This window comes from Hippocampus guttulatus, chromosome 19 (genome assembly GCF_054856545.1).
Source record: "Hippocampus guttulatus isolate MCC_2025c chromosome 19, RoL_Hgut_1.0, whole genome shotgun sequence".
NCBI lineage: Eukaryota > Metazoa > Chordata > Actinopteri > Syngnathiformes > Syngnathidae > Hippocampus > Hippocampus guttulatus.
In genome coordinates, this window is record NC_141279.1 from 9868844 (window position 1) to 9888601 (window position 19758).

At 46.4% G+C, this 19758-nt stretch overlaps 3 protein-coding genes across 9 annotated transcripts; all 3 read right to left on the reverse strand.

Moving 5' to 3' along the window:
- Nucleotides 1-2660: 2660 nt before the first annotated feature.
- LOC147190222 (vesicular glutamate transporter 1-like) lies at nt 2661-10534 on the reverse strand. 2 transcript variants are annotated; one of them, XM_086138043.1, is made up of 14 exons: nt 10350-10534; nt 10113-10246; nt 7469-7721; nt 7150-7268; nt 6960-7074; nt 6493-6580; nt 6207-6293; nt 5895-6031; nt 5671-5820; nt 5285-5417; nt 4615-4725; nt 4342-4469; nt 4184-4253; nt 2661-3895 (listed from the first exon to the last, which is right to left on the reverse strand). In XM_086138043.1, the coding sequence occupies exons 2-14, from the start codon at nt 10172-10174 to the stop codon at nt 3621-3623; spliced, it is 1728 nt and encodes a 575-aa protein (XP_085994169.1). In that variant the 5' UTR covers nt 10175-10246; nt 10350-10534; the 3' UTR covers nt 2661-3620. The 2 variants fall into 2 exon arrangements, with proteins under 2 accessions (XP_085994169.1, XP_085994168.1); XM_086138042.1 differs by having other exon boundaries at nt 10113-10260.
- Nucleotides 10535-11159: 625 nt separating this feature from the next.
- LOC147190223 (uncharacterized) lies at nt 11160-12043 on the reverse strand. The gene is made up of 3 exons (XM_086099257.1): nt 11899-12043; nt 11654-11803; nt 11160-11395 (listed from the first exon to the last, which is right to left on the reverse strand). The coding sequence occupies exons 1-3, from the start codon at nt 12041-12043 to the stop codon at nt 11160-11162; spliced, it is 531 nt and encodes a 176-aa protein (XP_085955383.1).
- A 411-nt stretch (nt 12044-12454) lies between these two features.
- On the reverse strand, nt 12455-19573 carry LOC147190224 (sodium-dependent neutral amino acid transporter B(0)AT2-like). Of its 6 annotated transcripts, none has more exons than XM_086139118.1 (12): nt 19416-19517; nt 18071-18200; nt 16825-17019; nt 16585-16742; nt 15915-16313; nt 15683-15793; nt 15351-15592; nt 14785-14968; nt 14492-14693; nt 14229-14388; nt 13950-14112; nt 12455-13716 (listed from the first exon to the last, which is right to left on the reverse strand). In XM_086139118.1, the coding sequence occupies exons 3-12, from the start codon at nt 17003-17005 to the stop codon at nt 13477-13479; spliced, it is 2040 nt and encodes a 679-aa protein (XP_085995244.1). In that variant the 5' UTR covers nt 17006-17019; nt 18071-18200; nt 19416-19517; the 3' UTR covers nt 12455-13476. The 6 variants fall into 6 exon arrangements, with proteins under 6 accessions (XP_085995244.1, XP_085995243.1, XP_085995245.1 ...); XM_086139117.1 differs by lacking the exon at nt 19416-19517 and adding an exon at nt 18503-18587; XM_086139119.1 differs by lacking the exon at nt 19416-19517 and adding an exon at nt 18503-18553 and having other exon boundaries at nt 18071-18166.
- Nucleotides 19574-19758: the final 185 nt, after the last annotated feature.

Consider the following 19758-nt stretch of genomic DNA (forward strand, 5'->3'; position numbering starts at 1 on the left):
TACCTTCTAGTGATGGTGGACGCTTACACGCGATGGCCCGAGGCTTACGCATGTGGCAAAGAAGATGCGATGGCTGTAATTAAGATTTTGGTAAACCACTACGTTCCAACGCATGGGTTTCCGCGTGTGGTTCGATCGGATAATGGTACTCATTTCAAGAATAAACATCTCCAACAAGTCGAGCAGTTGTTGGGGCTTAAGCATAAATTTGGCACGGTTTATCATCCACAATCGCAAGGACTGGTTGAACGAATGAACCAAACACTCAAACTAAAACTTTCCAAGATAATGGCATCGGCAAAACTGAATTGGGTCGATGCGCTGCCGATCGCGTTACTTGCTGTGAGGTCCACCATTAATTCTGCCACAGGTTTCACACCTTTTGAGCTGGAGCATGGCCAGGAGTTCCCTGGTCCGTGGCGATCGATGGACCAGGGCACTCTTCGACAGATGGTTCCCCATAAAGCATACATGGACTCATTGAGTGTTCTCGTCTCTCATTTCCAGAAGCAGACTGCACTCGGGTGTGGGCACCCGAACGATCCAGGCGTGAAACCACAGACGTATCCGGAGCAGGTGTATCTAAGGGTCCTCAAGCGGAAGTGGCATCAGCCGAGATGAATGGGACCACGCAGAGTGACACAAAGGACCCATCATGCTGTCTACCGGGAAGGAATGCGTCAGCCCCAAGAAGCATCTCCAACTTCAAAGTGACATTCGGAAGGACAACTGGACATGAAACCAAGACAAAGTTCTCAGGGGGCCCAGAACTAATAACATATCTTTCTGATTATACTGGTTATTTTGGTCTCTATTTCTCTACTAATGTGGGCACTGGTGTCAGGCTTCACTGAGACTGTTATTTCCGGCTGTAGTTTGTTTGATAATGCTTGCACAAGGGGGAATTTGTTGTTCCGCTTTGACGACGGATTTTGGCACTGAAGTTTTGTGATCACAATATTAATTGTGATCAAGAGAGGGATTTGTTAAGGAAATATTCCGCTAGAAGTAGTAGTAGAACATTGTTAAGGAATTTCATCTTGCTATGAGAACTATTGACACTAGTCTCTGTCCTGAACATCTGCTGAAGTACTTAAAACAAAGAATGTAGTGTGAAGTTTAGGTCCTATTTTCACTTGGTTAATTAACAGCCCCCCGAGGGTTTTCCTGCCTCCACCACCTCATATAAATCCCTGAAGGCTGTCAAGTGCCCTCAAAGAGGAACCCTAATCTCAAGATCTGTGACCAACAGCAGTGGTCTATACTTCGTCATCATTTCAAGGTCGAACTTTGCTTGACCTTCTTTGTCTCTAGTTTTTTGCTTAGGTAGGTTTAATGGTTATGGTGTTGTTCCTCTCTGCTAGTTGTGTTTGTTCAGGCACTTGAGAGAAACAATGTAGAATGCTGTTAAAGGTATTTTCTGCTCGCTGTGTTTACAATCACCTTTAGTGCCCTCGAACCCCACCGCTCCCAACTTCTTCCAGCCACGCCGGGTTAGATGACATGTTACTTTCTTTGTTTCAGGGATTTGCATGAGAGGCGTACCTCCCCGCCTCTCATTATCATATTGTCTCTATATAATCTCATGAATGTGTTTCTTTGGGGCTTCCGAAAGAAATCTGAAACTCTCGGAGCCCAAATCGATTTGTGCTGTGCTGTGATAAACTGAAAAAGTACGACGTGGTGTTTGGTCTTTATTCCACCTTACAGAGGTATAAAAGGACTTGTGTCCAAGGAGAGCAAGAAGCAAACGAAAAGCTGACTCTCCTCAACAGCTGTGAATCCGAGAAGACAGCGACTGCACAGATGAGTGAGCTTGCAGCAAATGGGATTGCGTTTGCTTGGAAGGCATCCTTGTAATAGATCACAAGATGTGAGTGACGCAATGCTGAGTCAGAATGCATTAAAGGGGCTCTTTAACACAAGGGTCACCCTGTTTGGACTTTTGTTTAAAAAAAAACAAACAAACAAAAATACCAATTTACTTGTTTGCTTTGCGTCAGGCTACATTACTTACCATGTAGTCAGTCTCCTAGTATTGAAATGTTGCTTTGTCAATGAACAGTTGCGCAATGCTGGCCTCTGTTGGCCATAAAGTTGATTACTCCATAAAGCAGGAAATATGAGGGATGGAAACCATGACAGAATGGAAGTGGGCTTTTAAAGATGTCATTTCAAGTCTGTTTTTGAGTTTCCTTACACATCTATCTGTACTTGACTATCATCCTCGTCAATGGTGCGCCAAGGTTCAACTCCGCATGGCAGGTTCAACTCTGTCAGCTTCCCCTTGCCAGATGAATGCGCAGGATAATCCCATTGATTTCCGTCCTCAGAGCAGGACAGTAAGGTGAGCCATTGAGCCGCAGCCTAAGTGCCATCATAATCTATTTTTCCCTTTCTCACATAGCCACACACTTATGCTTCAGCTTGCCGATCAATTTGCTGTCGAGGGAACGTTATGGGCAGCGTTATGGGAAAGCGAAAACCAAGACCACCCCAAAAAAGAAGCGGAAAGATGAGAAATGAGGGGATGGTGCCTTTGCAGTGCACGACGACGCAGTACTGATCACTTCGAATGGTTAGCTTTAGATATTGAAATGAACACTGTAGTATATAAATATATATAAAAATGATAAAGGAAAAAGAAATGAACACTAAAATGGTAAAAATAACATTTAACAGTTCATAATCCAGTCAGTGTTAAACAGAGATACGATTCTCAAATGTCAAACAGAATAGATTTGATTTCAAAACCTTAGTTTGGGGCGACGATACATTTTACAGCTCCTAAAAGAGCATTTGTCATACAATCAGATTTGTTGTCTATTCATTTCTTGCCGTTGTACAACTTAATTTGAGGAGGGAATGTGACACAAAGTAATGCTGCTTGTGTTGGCTATTTGAAATGTGTTCTAACATACGAAAAGCGTGCATTATTAATGCTGCTTGGACAAGGACAAAGTCAAATGCCGTGTTCAGGTTCCTTGAAAGTGGCAAACTATTTTCTGGTCTGTTTTATCAGCGTGATTTTCCATCATCAAAATTAAAAACCTGCACCTCAAAACAGTCAGTTCAACAAGAGGTTCCCGAACTTGGGTTCGGGGGGATTCAAAACAGTTTGAGAATCCTCGACTTAAACCTCACAAAGACGCGCGACTACCATTTGCTGGTGTGTCCGAATCGTAAACTTCAAAGTACCGTGCAAACCACATGGCTATCATTGGCACAAGATGTCTTGAAATTGTGCACGAGGAGGCAAAAACGAAAACCATTATTCCCCCCAAAGCCTCTCATTGAAATAACCGAGTGGTTTTATATTGCTCGAGGCATACAGATGAGATTTCCCTCCTGTTTGTTCAATTAGAAATGTCTACAATAGTTACAGATACACAGGCCTTCTAAAGCCTAAGACACGATGCAACCACACACAAACACACATCGTACATTGACTAATGTCCATTGTGCAGTCTCCCTCCACCAGGCAGTTATATTTGCGGGCAGACTTGTACAGAAAACGGATCCACGTGGAATGGAAACCATTTGAAAGTTCCACCCGCCACCAAGTGAAGCTGCTCTAGTTGCTGTAAACATTCCCAGCTTGATGCCCTTTTTTTTGTTTTTTATGTCAGCTCCGCCTCTCCGTCGTAAAAGTAATTGTTGCGTCCGGCCGGCTGCACGTACTCCTCCGTTTTGTCCCAGTCCGACACCCAGCCACCTCCCGCGCCCCCGTTGGGGTCGGCCCCGTGGGTGGTGGCCCCGTAGCCGGCGCTGCCGCTCGTGTGGTACAGCTCCTCTGTCTCGTTGGCCAGCTCGTCCTCGTCCAGGATGCCGCACTTCTCATCGCTCAGCTGCTCCGGCTCGGCCCAGGCTTGCTTCTCGCCGGATGCAAAGATACCTTTGAGACACAATGAAAGCAGTTTGACTGAGAAAGCACTCTTATTTTTTTTCATCGGACAAGACTCTGACTCATTAGCTTAACAGTGAAAGGAAAACAATGCGTAGAGGCAATAGAGTGAAGAGCTGGGGCCCCAAAAGGGAACCCTGTAGAACACCGTAGGGCAGTGTATTCTAGAGCTTTGTGAAGCATTTTATGAAATGAAATATAATGACTTCGTTGAATCTCAATTTTAGTATCTGTACTTTTAACCCAAGTACAGAGTGTGGCAACATTGTATCCACATACCGTAAAATATGACGCCTCCGTAATGAACAAGAGAGGCGATGAGAAACACACCTTGCCACTCTTCACGGGTCTACAAGGAAAAAGGAAAAGAGCTTCAGAAGAAGCGTTTGCTCAGGGGTGTGCAAAGTATGAACAAATACGCGGCAATTGTTGCTTACCTTATGTTTTGTCATCGCACCAACTATAAGTGGGCAAACCATACCAGACAGTGTGCCCACCCCGTTGGAGATGCCCATGAGGATACTGGCGTAGCGTGGTGCAATGTCCAAGTGGTTGACATTAAAACCTGAAGAAAGAAAAAAAAAATGAATTAGTACGAGTATTTTTATTTCACATGTCCTTTTTTTTTTTAATAGCTGCACCTTTACTTGGGTACAGAGTGTGATTATGCTCGCCACCTTTGTCTTAGTGGATGAAACGGGTGACTTCACCTGAGATTGCAAAGCCCGAAAATCCGACAGCCAGAACCAAGAAGGAGATGGCCACCCCCTTTGTGTGCGAGAAGCCCACCACCAGCAGAAGCGTGGCCTCCATGCCAAAGCCTGGAAAAAGAAGAAAGAAGAAGAAAAAAAAGAAAGAAGACGAGTCGATATCACTGTTGGCAATGACCTCAAGCTTCCTGCACACTGAACTGCCAATGTTCTCCATTTCACCGCATTATTGATTCCATCTGCTGTGCGAAAAGTAACACGCACCGAGTCACAGTGCCCTCCGCACAGCTAAATAAACTCAATTCTATTGCGTAATGTAGACTTACGGCAAAACATTAGCCCAACAAAATGCCAAGACATTTGGCAAGTATCAAAAAATATATTTTTGATTACAACAGCCCAAAAATACCGAACTCTGAATATTAAACAGAAAATGCAAAATGAATTGACAATAATATTGACGTTAGCCCAAAATAAACCCAACATTGAAAAAACCCCAACAACAAAGTCTGAAATGAAAAATGTCAAAATGTGCATTTTACGCACTCGAGGCATTTCAATGGGTAAAATTGATTTTATATCCGAGTTAAGTGAGTGAGGAAATTGGTGAGGCAACGAATTTAAGTTGCAAGCCAAGCTAGCTGTAACTTGCTTGCTTCGCTTTCCTTACCGCCACAGTTCATGAGTTTCCTGACATTGGTGGTGGTCATGATGTGGCTGGAGCGCAGGTAGTCGGCAAGCTGGCCTCCGATTGGCACAATAATGGTCATGACGAGGTGGGGGAGAGCTGACACGATTCCCACCTGCATCAACCACAAATAGAGAGAGAAATCAGCACTGACTAAATTAGCTATTGGTTTTGTTTTTTTGTTTTTTTAGGCCGCATTCCCGACAAGTCATTGTTTTAGCCGAGAACATGAAGAGGTAGCTAGCGTTGACCAGCCATTCATCCTACCAGAACAAGGTTCATGGGAACATGCGCCAATGGCTTTACTAATGTGATGAACTGACAAACAAAAAGCGCGCAATTCGCTCATTCGAAATTCAAACGGTCACCTTGCTAATCTCGAAGCCGAACACCTCCTCAAAGTAGGCGGGCTGGCTGATGAGGAGCAAGTAGAAGGTCCAGCTCCTGCAGAAGTTTGCCACGATGATGGCGTACACCGGCATGGATGTGAAGAAGGCCCGCCACGGTGTGTTAAATTTCTGGAGCGCAGCACAACCGGGCGGTTATTGACATCCGGCGGCTGAACAGCGCGAGGAGATGACAGAAAACTCACCGTCACCGAATGTTGAGCCGACTCGCCGATGCTCTCTTCGATGTATTTCCTCTCCTCCTCCGTGATGGTGGGATGGGCAGCGGGACTTTCGTAAGACACCATGATCCAGAAGCAGTACCACATGATGCCAAAACTTCCTGGCGGGTGGAAGGAGGTCAAAAAGACCCAAAGGATTCATCATTCCTTTAGCTGCCCGCCGCCTTAAATTCTTATATCTCACCCCTTAGTTTTTGTCACCTGAAATGCGCTGGCTAGCTAGCGTCGGCTTGAATTTCATGCGACCAAGACTCAGGTGAACTCAGAGTGGCTTACCGTAGACATAGAAGACCGAGGACCATCCTGAGTACTGGACCAGGATTCCGGCCAATGGCATGGCGATCACGGCACCCGCGTAAGAACCTTGCAAATAAAATAAATAAGGTCATTGACTGGTTAGTCTGTACAATTGATAAACAGCAGCATTAGTCTCTCGGTCGAGATGTCCCACTTCAGCAATACTTCCTTGACATCAATCACTATTTTTCTATCGGGGGAACTACTGGCGCCATCTGGTGGCGTCATATCTGAAAACAAACGACAACAATTGAATAAGGCGTACCGCAAAAGGCCGTCGTCGCCAGGCGACTTCTTTCGAGAGGGGGCGCCCATTTGGCCCAAATGCCGTGACACGCCGGGTATGACACCCCCTGTCGGACGTTTAGGATTAGCGACACAGATGAACACAGACGGGAATTGGCTCTTCTATTTTATGCTGAGCAGTGATTCAAGTGTGAACGTCTTGCGAATGGATTGAAAAATATATCTGAGTGAGTCCCCCCCCCCCAGCCCTCTTTCTGTCCTTTCTTTGCTTTGTGGGGCAGTGAGCTCTCTGTCTTCAGTTGCCAAGGAAACAGGATGATCAACGTGTTTAGCGTGTGATCGTTTTTATTGCGCTTTGGGGTGCAATCATCGAAATTCTGCCTAGCAACAACGAGAATCTTTTCAAACGAATACAGAGTAGCGATTGAATTGCATAGCAGCATTGTATATGAAGTTGTGACGGATTGCGGGATCGGAGCGCGTCACCTCCACAAGGCCTTGAAACACCCTGACAACGATGACACAGCCAAAGTGCATGCGAGCTGCCGCTGGGATGAGCATGTTGAGGAAAGAAGTGGCCACGATGGCAAAGCCAAACACCCTGGAAGGAAGAGAGCGAGGAAGAAGGAAGGATCGCGAGACGAAGACATTCAAAGAAGCGGCGTCGGGGGCCAACCTGTTTGCAGCAAACTTTTGACAGATGAACCCTCCGGGAATTTGCGTCACGATGTAACCCCAGAAGAAAGAGCCGTGGATCATTCCCACCGTCTCTGGATCCCAGTCGAACTGAGCTTTCTGCAGCGACACGGGGGCGGGGGTGGTTAGACACCAAAAGAAGTCATTCTTCACAGGGGATAAAGAAAGCACGCCCGTGAGTATCGTTACATTTTCCGTCTACGAGTTACGGCACCGTTTGTGGTCAAATATCCATCGCCGTCTATGGCGTTTCGCATTGCGTGTTGAGTTTTAAGACGGCATCTCTTTCCTCTACTCACCACTATGACCTCCTTGTTGTCCCTGTAGACGGTGTGGCTGTTGACCATGCTGACGATGGCCACACCCAGGTTGCAGCGGATGCCGAAGGAGATGCAGAAGCCGATGCCGGAGAGGATGGCGATGATGTAGCGGCGGGGCAGGCCGAAGCACGTGCAATCCACCACCGGCATCTCCTTCTCCTCCACCAGCTCCGGCCGACCCTCGGCCGACAGCTCGATGGTCTCGCCATTCTCCTGCTTCTTCTCGAGAGCTCTGGGAACGAGTTGAACGGAATTCGCAGTCATTTCCGTCTATTACGATTTGCATCGTAGTTAGCATTAAGCCGCCAGACTTCCGTTAAGATGGTCTGGTTCATTCTGTTCTCTGTGTCATTTTACAGGAAACAAACAGCCTGAAGCAACCACGCTTCGCCTGTTATTTGGAGAACCGTGCGAGTGAGTCTTCTTTGCCGTCGGGCAACGTGATGTTATATGATCCCGTTTCTTAACAGCGGGAGAGTGAGAACAGGCCCTAGGGAATATTTTTTCAACAAGTCTAGGTAAGATTTAATAAATTACAACGTCAACTATTGTGACTGGGTACTTTATGTATCGACAGTGGATATAAAAATTCTACACACGCCTTTTCAAATGCCTCGTTTTGTGACTTTTTTTTTCAAGAAAGAATAATAATGACGATCATTTCAAAAGTTTTTTCACCATTATTGTGACTTTTGATATCCACTGCGGAACTACTTGCACTTCAAATAAAGTTTGTCGTTGAGAGCAGTGAGAGACAAAAGCAAAGCCAAGAGGTTCCAGCATGAGCTCTTTGACTGAGTCCACACTCTTGCAGTCATTGATGCTGATCAAGTATTAATAGATTTTCTCAAGTATGAATTATTCATAGCACTGGATGCCTTGAACTATTTTTGTCTTTCTCGCCACACTTTTTCCCCCCTCTCTTCCATCTTGAACGCAAGCCGGCCCCTCCCTTTCATTTGCCAACTCTCCTGTACTGTGACGCGATGCTGCACGCTCTCTATGGTTTGGCTCGTCATGCCTCGAGCATGAATTAAAGACAATCCGCTGTAATCCTTGCAGGTTACTTGACCCGAGCTTCCCCGCCCCGACGAGGGCATATTTTGGACGCTCAACAACTTTTTTTTCCCACCGACTTCCATCTCTCGGTGCGTCGAAAGGAAACTCATGAGTGAAATCGTATACATTTTTTTCATCCAATAAGAACGAAAACATTGGCAAATAGTGGGCTCATTTGCATACGTGCGACACTTTTTCTTCCTGTAATCAATTGTGTCCTATTGGAGTGCGCGAAGTACTTCAATGTACGCACTATCAGTGTCGCGTCACTTCCAACGCTGTCGGTGGTGACGAGTCACCGACTACAAATACTTCATTCCCGTGCTTATGATTCACAAGAATGATTTGGCTCTCCAATGTCCTTTTTTTGTCGAAATCCAGGCCCGCTCCCTTCATCCGGGAGTGGCGTGCATGTGGGAGCGCGTTACGCACGAAAGCGAGAGGGCCACGTGGACATCAAGTGTCCGCTCGTCTAATCCTGGGCCCGGTGGGGGTTTAGGTACGCCATGACGAACTATACTGGGTCGGGGAGGGAAGGGTGGGGCAAGGTGTACGGGCCCCGGGAGGATTTACGTGGCTCGACAGCTTGGAGGAGAGGGAGGCTATTTCTGGACAGGATTTAAGTGTTTAGACACGAGATCAAATCCCGCACAGAAAGAAAGGAAAGGAAAGGAAGTCCATCCGCAAGTCACCGGTCACACTCCAACCCGCCCACGCCGCGTCAGAGATCATTTCCGAAGACAACTGCCCTGTTTCGTCACACTGTGCTGAGAAGACCCTTTGTACCCTTGAACGTCTGGACTGGTTTGAATGGTCACGAGCAGTCAGAAGATGAAATGTGTGAATCGAGATTGAAATAATAATTGCTTGAAATCAAGCAAGACGCCATTGATCGTTTTTTATGGGATATTTGCCCATTTAATGAAGGAACTCAATTGAACACATGAACGAATTCGTGTCCAGTAATCGAGGGATGGTCCTGGGGCCCCACCCCTGCTGGATACTTGAATGAACATTCACCAGAGTACTTTATGAGGTACACCTGCACCAACCATCCATTATCGAAAGCTCGCGGGCGTCTTTCCCAGCTGACCTCTATTTCATGAAAAGACGATGACCCCCCCCCCCCCCCCACAAAAAAAAGTCTGTACATACATAACACAGAAATGCTCAAAATTTGGGATATTGAATTAGTGCATAACAATATTGTCTCACATTGAGAGCAAAAACTGTGACTTTTATAAACGAATTTGCTTTCATGTTGTTGCGTGTAATTTCCCCCCATTTTATTCTTCCCCTTTATTCGAGCTCTTGCACGACTGCAAACTAATCAATTATTGATGCCAGTTTCTCGTTTGCGATACTTTACATCGAGTGGGACTGAAGAAAATGAAGAGGAGGTGAGGGGGGTGGGGACCATGATCTCACTTTTCCCCTGCATATCTTGAAACTTAAAAGATTTTCTGCTTAGCACGACAAGTATTAACCGTACGTTGTCTGCTGGTGATGTACGGCGTGTGAGTGAGAAAGAGTTGCTGAAAAAAAGATCATTTCATGTACATACCCGTATATTTTGCCCAGAGTTTTGGCAGCCACGGCCTTGAACCTGTCCGGCCGAATCTCCATCCTCACGAGTCCAGCCCGTGCGCGCCGCCGACAGCTTAGTCCTATGCTGGTGCGCGCGCCTCCCGGCTCCCACTAACACATTTAAACTTCAGATTAAAGGACAAAAAAAAAACCCCCACATTTATTTTAGAAGAAAGAAAAAAAAATAAGATTGAAATCCAGATGAAGCACCCACCTCTAGCTGCCTTGGAGTAAAAGTGATTTCCAAAACATTGTCCAAGTTTTGTCCTCCAGGTCGCCAAGGTAGAAAATATCAAGAAATGATTTGAGGTTGTTGGGAGTCGCGGGACGCCCACGGGAGGCAACTTTGGACGGGAGTCATGGCTGATGTCGGTCTCTCTCTTTCTCCTGAATCCAGATTACCGCAGCCTAATCTCCCCGAGTGAGTGGGACGCATCGAGTGAGCCCCCCCCCCCCCCCCCACCACCACCAGGCCATGAAGCGTCGCGCTATTCTTGGAGCGCACACGCCATGAATGGACGAAGGAGACAGACGGGGGGGACAATAGCGAGGAAGCACTGCGGTGGGGATGGAAAGATGAGTAGAAGGAAATATGGCAGGAGTTGAAATCAAAAGCAGACATCGGGTAATGCTAATGAAACAAATAAGAAGTGTGGAGGAAAAAAAAAGACCTCATTGCTTGAAGAAGAAATCTCAATAGACTGGCAGACAACTGTATTGACAAATGATATTTTGATCTCTACAAGTGGTCGGTTGGAGCGCGCGTGCAATTAATGGTGCACAACTCTTGTTGTGGAATCGTGTTTATTGGGACGACGAATGCATTTACAGCGCCGCACAAAGGACGACACAGTTCATGTGCACAAGACGCCTGTTGGGGCAAAAATGACAGCTACGGGTACAAGAATTCTAAACACTAACAGCTATGAAATAGATACGCGCCTCTTGATCATGCAAATGAGTGCTCAGTAGTAGTGCGCGTGGCTACATCATCCCAGCCCCCCCCCCCCCCCCCCGCCGCCATTCAGATACAACTCCGCTGCAGGTCTTGGGCCGAGATGGTTTTGAGGGAGCGCGAAGAGGGACGCGAGGATGAGGAGGTTGCGAGGAGGCGAGGAAATTGCATGGCCGAAGGAGGGGGGGACAAATAAGGGGGCACAGAGATGACGGAGGGCGTGTCCGAAAGGGAACCGTAGTCGGCGCGTCGCACGTCCGCCTCACTGGAGCCTTGGAAATACATCGAGGGAGAACCCATTGGATCTAGACAAAAATATTTTGTGCTTTTTTTGTTTTGTCAAGTCATCTCACTGTTTAAATTCAACTACCTCTTCTTTGCAGAGGATAAAGAATACAAGCATGTGAATATTGTTCTACGAGCCATCTACAATGTTTTAAATATCCATTGGACCTCCCGCCATCTCGTGGATCACTTATTTCATTCTTCTGCTTGTTAGTATTTGTAAATCAAAGACAATCTGTGTGCAATAAAGAACTTTTGGACTTTTTTTTTTTTTTAACCTGGGTCTTCTTGAAGCTGGGTATGCAGATATGGGTGTTTGTTGTAGAACTTGTTGTAGATGCAGTACACAACGGCCATCAGGGTGCACGTTCCAGCCGCCGCGGCGATAAAGAGGCCCACCTTGCTGTTGTCTTGGTCGACACGGGTGTCTGTCGAGGTAAACGCAACGGCGAAATCACTTGTATGAGTGCGAGGAGGTAACCAAGTCCTTTGTGAAACTGCCAACCGCTCATTCTGGACTCACGCGTTGGTTTTGGCTTGAAATGGCTCGTCTCTCGGTCCGTCAGCGGAGCCGGGATGCTGGCCGGTGCCGCCGGGTCCCGGTGGGTGCCGAGGCTGCCGCTCGCGGGAAGCAGCAGCAGAACAACCAGCAAAAACGGGTCCGCCATGGAGATCAAACTAGAAGAACGCTGACAAGCAGAGGAGTTGGAACGCACGCCGACTTTTGGAAATTTGAAGGCAATAATTGCAAGTGTGCCTACCCGAGGTGGAAGCAGGTGCCGGCGTCGTCCTGTTTTGACTTCAGAAGGCTCCACGCATCCAAGGCAACGAAACTCCCAGAGGACAGCCGAGTTTCCACCGGGGCCACCTGCGAGTCGTTTCCCCGCACAACAAGCACACCATCGCAGACGCAAGGCAGCCACCTTAAAATCCTTCCGCTTGATATTCACCTCAAAAGCAAACACAAAAAAAGATAACAGCCTTCGAAGGACACAAAAATGCTCAAGGATTTCAATGATGACCCAGGGTTACCTATCAGGTGAGGGGGGGGGGGGGGAGTAAATAAGTGTTCAAAGAACTGCTTTGAGATAAGAAAACCTTTATTTGTCCCACAATGGAGAAATTTGCAATCTCCAGCAGCAAAATTGAAGGGGGGAGGGGGAAGTAGAAAAGAAAAACCAAGTATTTCAAGAAAAATGAACTGTACACAGTATGAAAAAAATGTTTTCATAAGAACAATATATTACATAAAAGGAAGGCATTCCTTTACATTTTCTGTACACTTTGAAAATGATCCACAAGAAATGTTCAACACTGTACAAGCCACAATAGTTTTTCCCTCCTGAAAAAGACAAGGCACTTGGCATTTGTACATTGGCAGCATTCAAGCACATTTTTCAGAAATTCATCTTTTGGGGTAAACACCGTGCACGTGAAACGACACGTCAGCTCGTATAAAAGATGCCATGGCAAAAAAAGACGTCGAAAATATCACCCAAAAAATGTCACACGGGCAACGCACCTGAAAAATCCAATCTAAGACCAATACAATGAAACTGATGTGTTCCAAAATAAATATGCTTCTTCCTTGGACAGATGAACAAGAATCCCTGAAAGCTTGAAGAGGACGGCTTGATCCAAAGAAGGCCCGCCATGTTCCATTTGCATTTCGAGCTCACAAAAGCGAAAGGCTGGCGCTTTCATTTCCCTTCTGTTAACTATCAACTTACAGAGATCAGAGAAGAGTTTGTCGTGTTGGTGTTCGGTCACGTGGTCAAGACTGAGGGGGAAAACCATCTCGACGGGTGAAACTGGGAAAACGCACTCGAGTGCGATGCGTCGCGTGGCCGCTGAAATTCCGGCTCCGTGTTATTCAAGCACGGCAGGATGGCGTGTTGTTCAAAGATCGCATTTAGGTATTTGTCTTACCTATGAAGGCTTTCAAATTTCATGCGAGAACACCCCACCTCCCCAAAAAATAAATAAAAAGTTAGCATTGTGCGTGAATAAATACCAGCGACAGAACAAGATCCAAATGCCAACTTTGGAGAGGTCCCGTTGAAACAAGCGGAAGTGATGTTGTGACCCCAACAAGCGCATCTTAGGCCGAACCGTTGCCCCGGTTCCATTGGCTGACGTCGGACATGTCGGTCAAGGGGGTTTCGCACTTGGTGCTCACGATGGTGTAGTCGTCAGCGGGTACGCCGCCGGAGCCGGCCCGCTTCCTGTCCCGGAGCAGAGTGTAGAAGAAGCCCAGCGGCACGGGCATCATTGCAAATATGATGAGCGAGGCTAAGACGGCCAGAGCCCAGCCCGGGTACTGCACGGCCACCTCCGAATTCTGGAAAATCAACAAACGACAATAAGCGAGAGGAAAAGATTGAATTTGTATTTGGTCAACGTAAAACTCAAGACAATTCAGGTTTGGGAGGGAAGGGGCAACGAAACGGCCTTTGGCGTATACCGAAATGGACTTCTTCTCAGCAACGAGTGCTTTATTGTGTTGTCAATTTCGACCGGTTCTGGACAAGAATTTGCCGTAGGGGGCGGGGCTAGCGGCATCAGGCTTCTTACCATCTCTTTCTTCCAAATCCTGTACGTTGGCGGTTCAATGAACATGCGAACGGTTGTGGCCGCCAGCAGCACCAACATGGCCAGCTGACAAATGTACTTCCAGAGGTACTTGTAAGCCACGGAGGGGCGCCAACCCAGCATGGCCTCGATGTCATCCAGGAACCTTGGCGTGAGATGGCGGCAAATTCACGATAGTATTAGTTAGCGTACTCGCTTCAATCTGACACTCGCACCGACGGATGTGATGAAGGGGAAGAGATTCTGCCGCATTTCCCTCACCTGTCGGCCCCGTACAGCCAAGACACGCTGAAATTCTCAAACACCACCACGATGATGAGAGGCAAGGTGGCCGAGTAATCGTCAAACATCGTGACAAAGTAGTTCCCGCAGCGCTGGGTGAAGAGCAGGCCGATCAGGAAGCCGACGAGGCAGCTGAAAACTGTTTGAGGGTAAACGGGAAACGTCACGGCGCACAAGCAAATATTTGTTTCTGATGGTAAATTGTGAGCAGAGCCTCGGCCGGAGGTGGAGCGGGACTTCACCGGTGAGTTTCGTCTTGTTGTTTGCCAGAGTCTTAAAGCGGTCGGTGAGCGGGGCCAGGATGCCTTCCATGGTGCCGAACATGGTGCTGAGACCCAAGTTGAGCAGCATGAGGAAGAAGAGAGCCGACCAGAAGGGGCTGCCGGGCAACAGCGACATGGCCTCCGTGAAGACGATGAAAACCAGGCCGGTGCCCTGCACGCCCTGCAAACAAACACGGGGGGGGGGGGGGGGGGGGGGGCGGGCGTCCGTTTGACGGTTGCCGTGCGCCGGACCAAAAAATCACTCGCCGCACCTTCTGCATCTCGTTTTCCAGGTCGCAGACGGATAAGTTGACCCGGACGTGGCTTCCGTGCTGTTCAAACCACTTCTTGTACGCTTCCAGGCCAAAAGAGGCGGGGTCCGAGTGGTTAAACGTTGGCAAGACGCTTTGGTCCAAATCGCCCATTTGCGCCTGTGCCAACAGCACTTTCAAGTTGCTGAGGAAAGACGGAAACAAATCGACTGAACCTTTTCCCTGCAGCCCAAATGTCTGATTTCACGCTTCGGTCTGAATGAGCCTCTCCCGTGCCAATTGGTTCAACTCTTAGGTGTGGCAGAACAACAACAACAACATTTGAAGAAATTGTTGTAATTAAGGTGTACCTGTTATAGGTCACGCTAATGGCAAAAAAGTTTGGGTGTGGGCGTCTTGGTCTCGCTCACAAAAATGTGGCAAGCAAGCAGGTGTGTGTGTGTGTGTGGACATTTTTATAGTCACGCTATGCAAGCAACATGTTCACGTTCTTTTTTTTTTTTTTAATTCATAACAAATGGCGCAAATGTAAAATGCAAAAGTGAAATGCGAGGTGTCAACCGTACCTCACAACACACTCGGCGGTGATCTTATTGGCACGGAAACCGAGCACGGCGAACACCACCAGCGTGGCCAGCACCGACGTGAAGAAGTTGATGAAGGACACGGTGTAGGCATCGCGGTGGCAGTTGTTGTTCTTGGGATTGTAGGAGGAGTACGCGATGATGGAACCGAAGCCCAGGCCCAGAGCGAAGAAGACCTGCGTGGCCGCCTGCCGCCACACCTGGATGTTTCCCCAGATCTCCAGCTGCGTGGGCCGATACAAACAAAATCGTGAAAAAATTGAATGAAATCCATAAAATGCCGCGCCACCATCGAAAGCGTCGTCTGCCGTCACCTTGGGATAGAACATGTAAGTGATTCCTTCCAAGGCCCCTTCAAGGAGAAGACCCCGCACAAGGAAGCAGAAGAGCACCACGTAGGGAAAGATGGAGGAGAAGTACATCACCTAAGAAGTTTCAAAGGAGCACATTTGGAGCAACAACGGTCAGTTTCCTGTTTATTTCAACCAAACGTAAGTGTGGAAAATCGCTTCAGACGTATGAAAGGCAAGACGCTCGCTGGGGTACCTTGACTGAGCTCTTGATCCCCTTGAACATTCCCAGGCACACAATTGCCCAGGCGGCCAACAGACAGCCAACGATGTACGGGTTGAAGGAGCCCGTGTCGTTGATGCTGTCCGTGATATCCAGCGCTTTACGGTACCAAAAGTAGGACGTGGTGGAGTTGGCCTTACATTCTTCTTCTCCGTTAACTGCAAAGGAAACACTGCGATGAGAAGGGCTTTTTTTTCCTCCTTCTTCATGAGTAAGTTGCTGCTCCAATCGCCCATGAGAAGTGCATGCACCTGTTCCGTTGCCCACTTCTGGACATGTCGTCCAAGGTAAAGGCGACTGAAAGGAGTTGCCGAGGTAGAAAAGGCTCCACGCGAGGATGACGTTGTAGTAGAGCGCCACGAAGAAACACACCTGAGAAAACAAGACCGAGCATTCTTGAAAATCTTCCCAGTGGTTTATGACGGCTGCAACAAATCAATGGCACTTGAACTCATTTCAAGGAGAAAACTTGGCATAGGAGTGAATTGTTTATTTGTAGTCGGGGTACCACCGCGCGCAGAGAAAATGAGGACCTCATTTCATCTACAATTCACTTGTCATCAAGATTTAGAATAGTAACAAATGGGTTCCGACAGGATAAAATATGAAGCTTATCGGCAGAAATTGACCATTTTGATCTTACCACACAGCTGGAGTAGCCAATTCCTACAAGCCTGGGGGAGATGGACTTCCACACTCCGATGCTGCCCTGTCTGATGGCCTGACCGGCAGCCAGCTCCAGGAAGAACAAGGGAATGCCCACGACCAACATCAACAGCACGTAGAGCAACAAAAAAGATCCTGGGGGGTTGAGGGGGGGGGCAGTGAGTCATACTTCCCCAGACAAAAAAAAAAAAGCCATTGAAAATAGCTATATTCTCACCCCCTCCATTTTGATGGCACAAATATGGAAACCTCCAGACGTTACCCAGCCCAACGCTAAACCCCACCTGAGCCAAAAAGTACTCGATTTTACTGTTCCAGCCGGCTCGGGCTTGAGGCTCAGGGGCATCTTGGTTGTCCTCTTGACAGCTGCTCTCCACCTCCGAAAGCTGCTTCTCCATCTATGAAGACAAAACTACAGAAAACAGAGGCTTCTTCACACCCATGTCACACTAACAGTTGCGTCATCTTGACTTTCAAATATGTTCCTTGATGGAGGCTAGTGTGTTATTGAGGCATTTTGCCTCAAAAATGTGAGACAGTGCAACTACGTATTTTTTATTTTTTTTGGTTAGTCTTTTTTAAATATTTTTGGTTGGTAACAAACTTCTGCTCCACACCCATTTATCGGTGATATCGTGAAAATGAATGGAAATGTGGATATTTACTTTGGAAAATTAGAATTAGCCTTGCCAACTCCATTTTATTTACATATATTCGAAGAAAATCTCAGCCTTGTATTTTTGCTGCTAATTTTGATGTTGGTCAAGGTAGTGAAACTTGGGATAGTTCACTCGGGGTTTTTTTTGGATGGTGGTTGGTGGAAAACGTTTGACAACTAAGGACTGTACTAGTTAAAGACTAATACTTCACGTGACACATTTTTCCACGTAATTAGTCAAAAGTAAATTTTACGCAGGCATATTTTTCTTTTCCAACTGAGAAGTCACAAGATCATACCTGTCAACTCATACGGTTTAGCCATAGTTCATACGGATTTTGTGGTGAATCTTACGTATATGGCCGTATCGCACAAATCATACGGATTCTGAACATTTCCGTTTTTTTTCACCAACTCCAAATGATTTGGAGTTGGTGAAAAAAGTAACGCAGGAATACAACTCTGAACACAGTAATGCCACTAAGTTGAATGATGATTAGATATTAACCAGACATTGTTTTATGGAGATCTACAATAAATATCATTGAAAATTTCGTGTTTTTTTTATGCCGTTATTTTGACATATAAAATGTTTTGGTATGTTATAAGGATTTTTTGCTCTTTATAAGGATTTTTTTGGTAGTTTGTACAGGTTGGCGCTCCAAAACGTTGACAGGTATGCAAGATGGTTATAAATTTGTTATGCTACTGACGTCATTTCGCGGAAATAAAAAACATATCCATTTGCGCGTTTTAACAAAAACACAGAGCTCACTACAGTCCCGATAACGTGTACCAAACTAACCTCAGGAGATGGAACTTTCGCGGTAGGCGAAAAAAAAGACCAAGAGTAGAAATGCGGAAAAATCTTGATCAAATCTTGACGAGGACGCTGGTGCAGCTGCAGTTTCAAAAGGCGACGCCGTCGTCAGTTACTTTAAAAACAAATGGAAATATGCTACCGGTAGAACAAAATGATAAACACTGTTGCAGTGCAATACTCGATTCAATTCCAAGACAATAGTGTTACCGGATTTTTTTCTAAACCCTCCAAACCGCGTGTAGACCTCGCCTACGTGCTGCGTTTACTAGCTTTGGTGGCTGTTAGCACTTTTGTCAGAAGTGAGTCACGGAGGAAAGTTTACAGCGTAGCATTACTCGCTCCCATTAAACTCGTATTTTTATTGTATTATTAGACTCCCTTAAAGGCTTGAAAATTTCACACAAAAGGGTATACCTGTGGCAATTCGTTATACTGCACGCATTGAAAGACCAAAGCTCCTACGTACGGTGGGGCCTGAAAGCAACACACTTCACTACTACCACGCACGCATACGTTAAAATGCTCGCACACGTACTGCGTTCAAAGACATTTGTTTGACTATATCAGTCATCGTCCTAAGCGGTGATTCAAGGAAGAAAGTATTCAAGTGTATTGGAGCTGTCGTACTCTATTGTATTTAGCTACCCTAGAAGGTTGCGGTTCCATCTATTCGCAAATTGCTCGTTGTACTTGTAGCAATTAGTAGTTTTAGTCGAAAGCTCGCCTTGAAAACGCAAATATCCTCACGTCCCATTGCGTCCCTGAAGGGGGCACAATCAAAAACATCCGATTACGTTTACATTATGTAACATGAACGCATAAACTAAATTAACGCGTGTATCATTGTTGAAAACATGACCACGTAGAATCTTATTTTCGTCACATTGTATTCCATTTTGACAACTCGAAAACGTGTTTTCGCTTTCAATTGTGCGCGTTTTAAATAACGTTGAGTTCCCTGCATCATTAAAGATTTGAAATTCGTCACATAAACAAATAAATGAATCAGATCATCTTTGTATGATTTGCGTTTTGTTGTTCTTAGGAAACGACACGAATACGTAAACTGACGCAACAAGAGGCATATCTTACCACATCCGATCACTAATGCCATCCTCCAAATTATAAAAAAAAAAGCAAACAAAAACGTTTTGAAGTCAATTTCGGTGTGGTGAGAGCGTGAATTCCACGGAGCGCATTGTCTGCATCGTCACGCACTGCCACGTATGCCGCTTTTTAAAGTCAAAACAATGTTCGGAAGAACGTGGATCACACACGCGGTCCATCATGAACATTTGCACGTGTCAAAACGGCGTTCATACTGTACCTGTATTCGTAGGAAGAATTTGGGGAAATGTCCTTTTTAAAAAAAGTCTTAGTATCTGAACGCTTCTTTGCTGCCACTTCGCCCAACTCCGCCTATCGCCTTCATTGGTGCACTATGGAGGCTTGTTGTGAAAAGTGCCACCTTTACTCAACCACAAATTCCATTTGCCTCGAGAAAATGCACTGGAACACTAACAAATGAAATATTTTGGGGGGACTGGAGAACTTAAATATAGAGCGGGGTGCTGTATGGTACATCTGAGCATATGAAAAGCAACAGGCAAACAGAATGCCAATATGCCACTTAGGGGTTTAAACACTGGTTTCGCTGCTATGTGATGGCA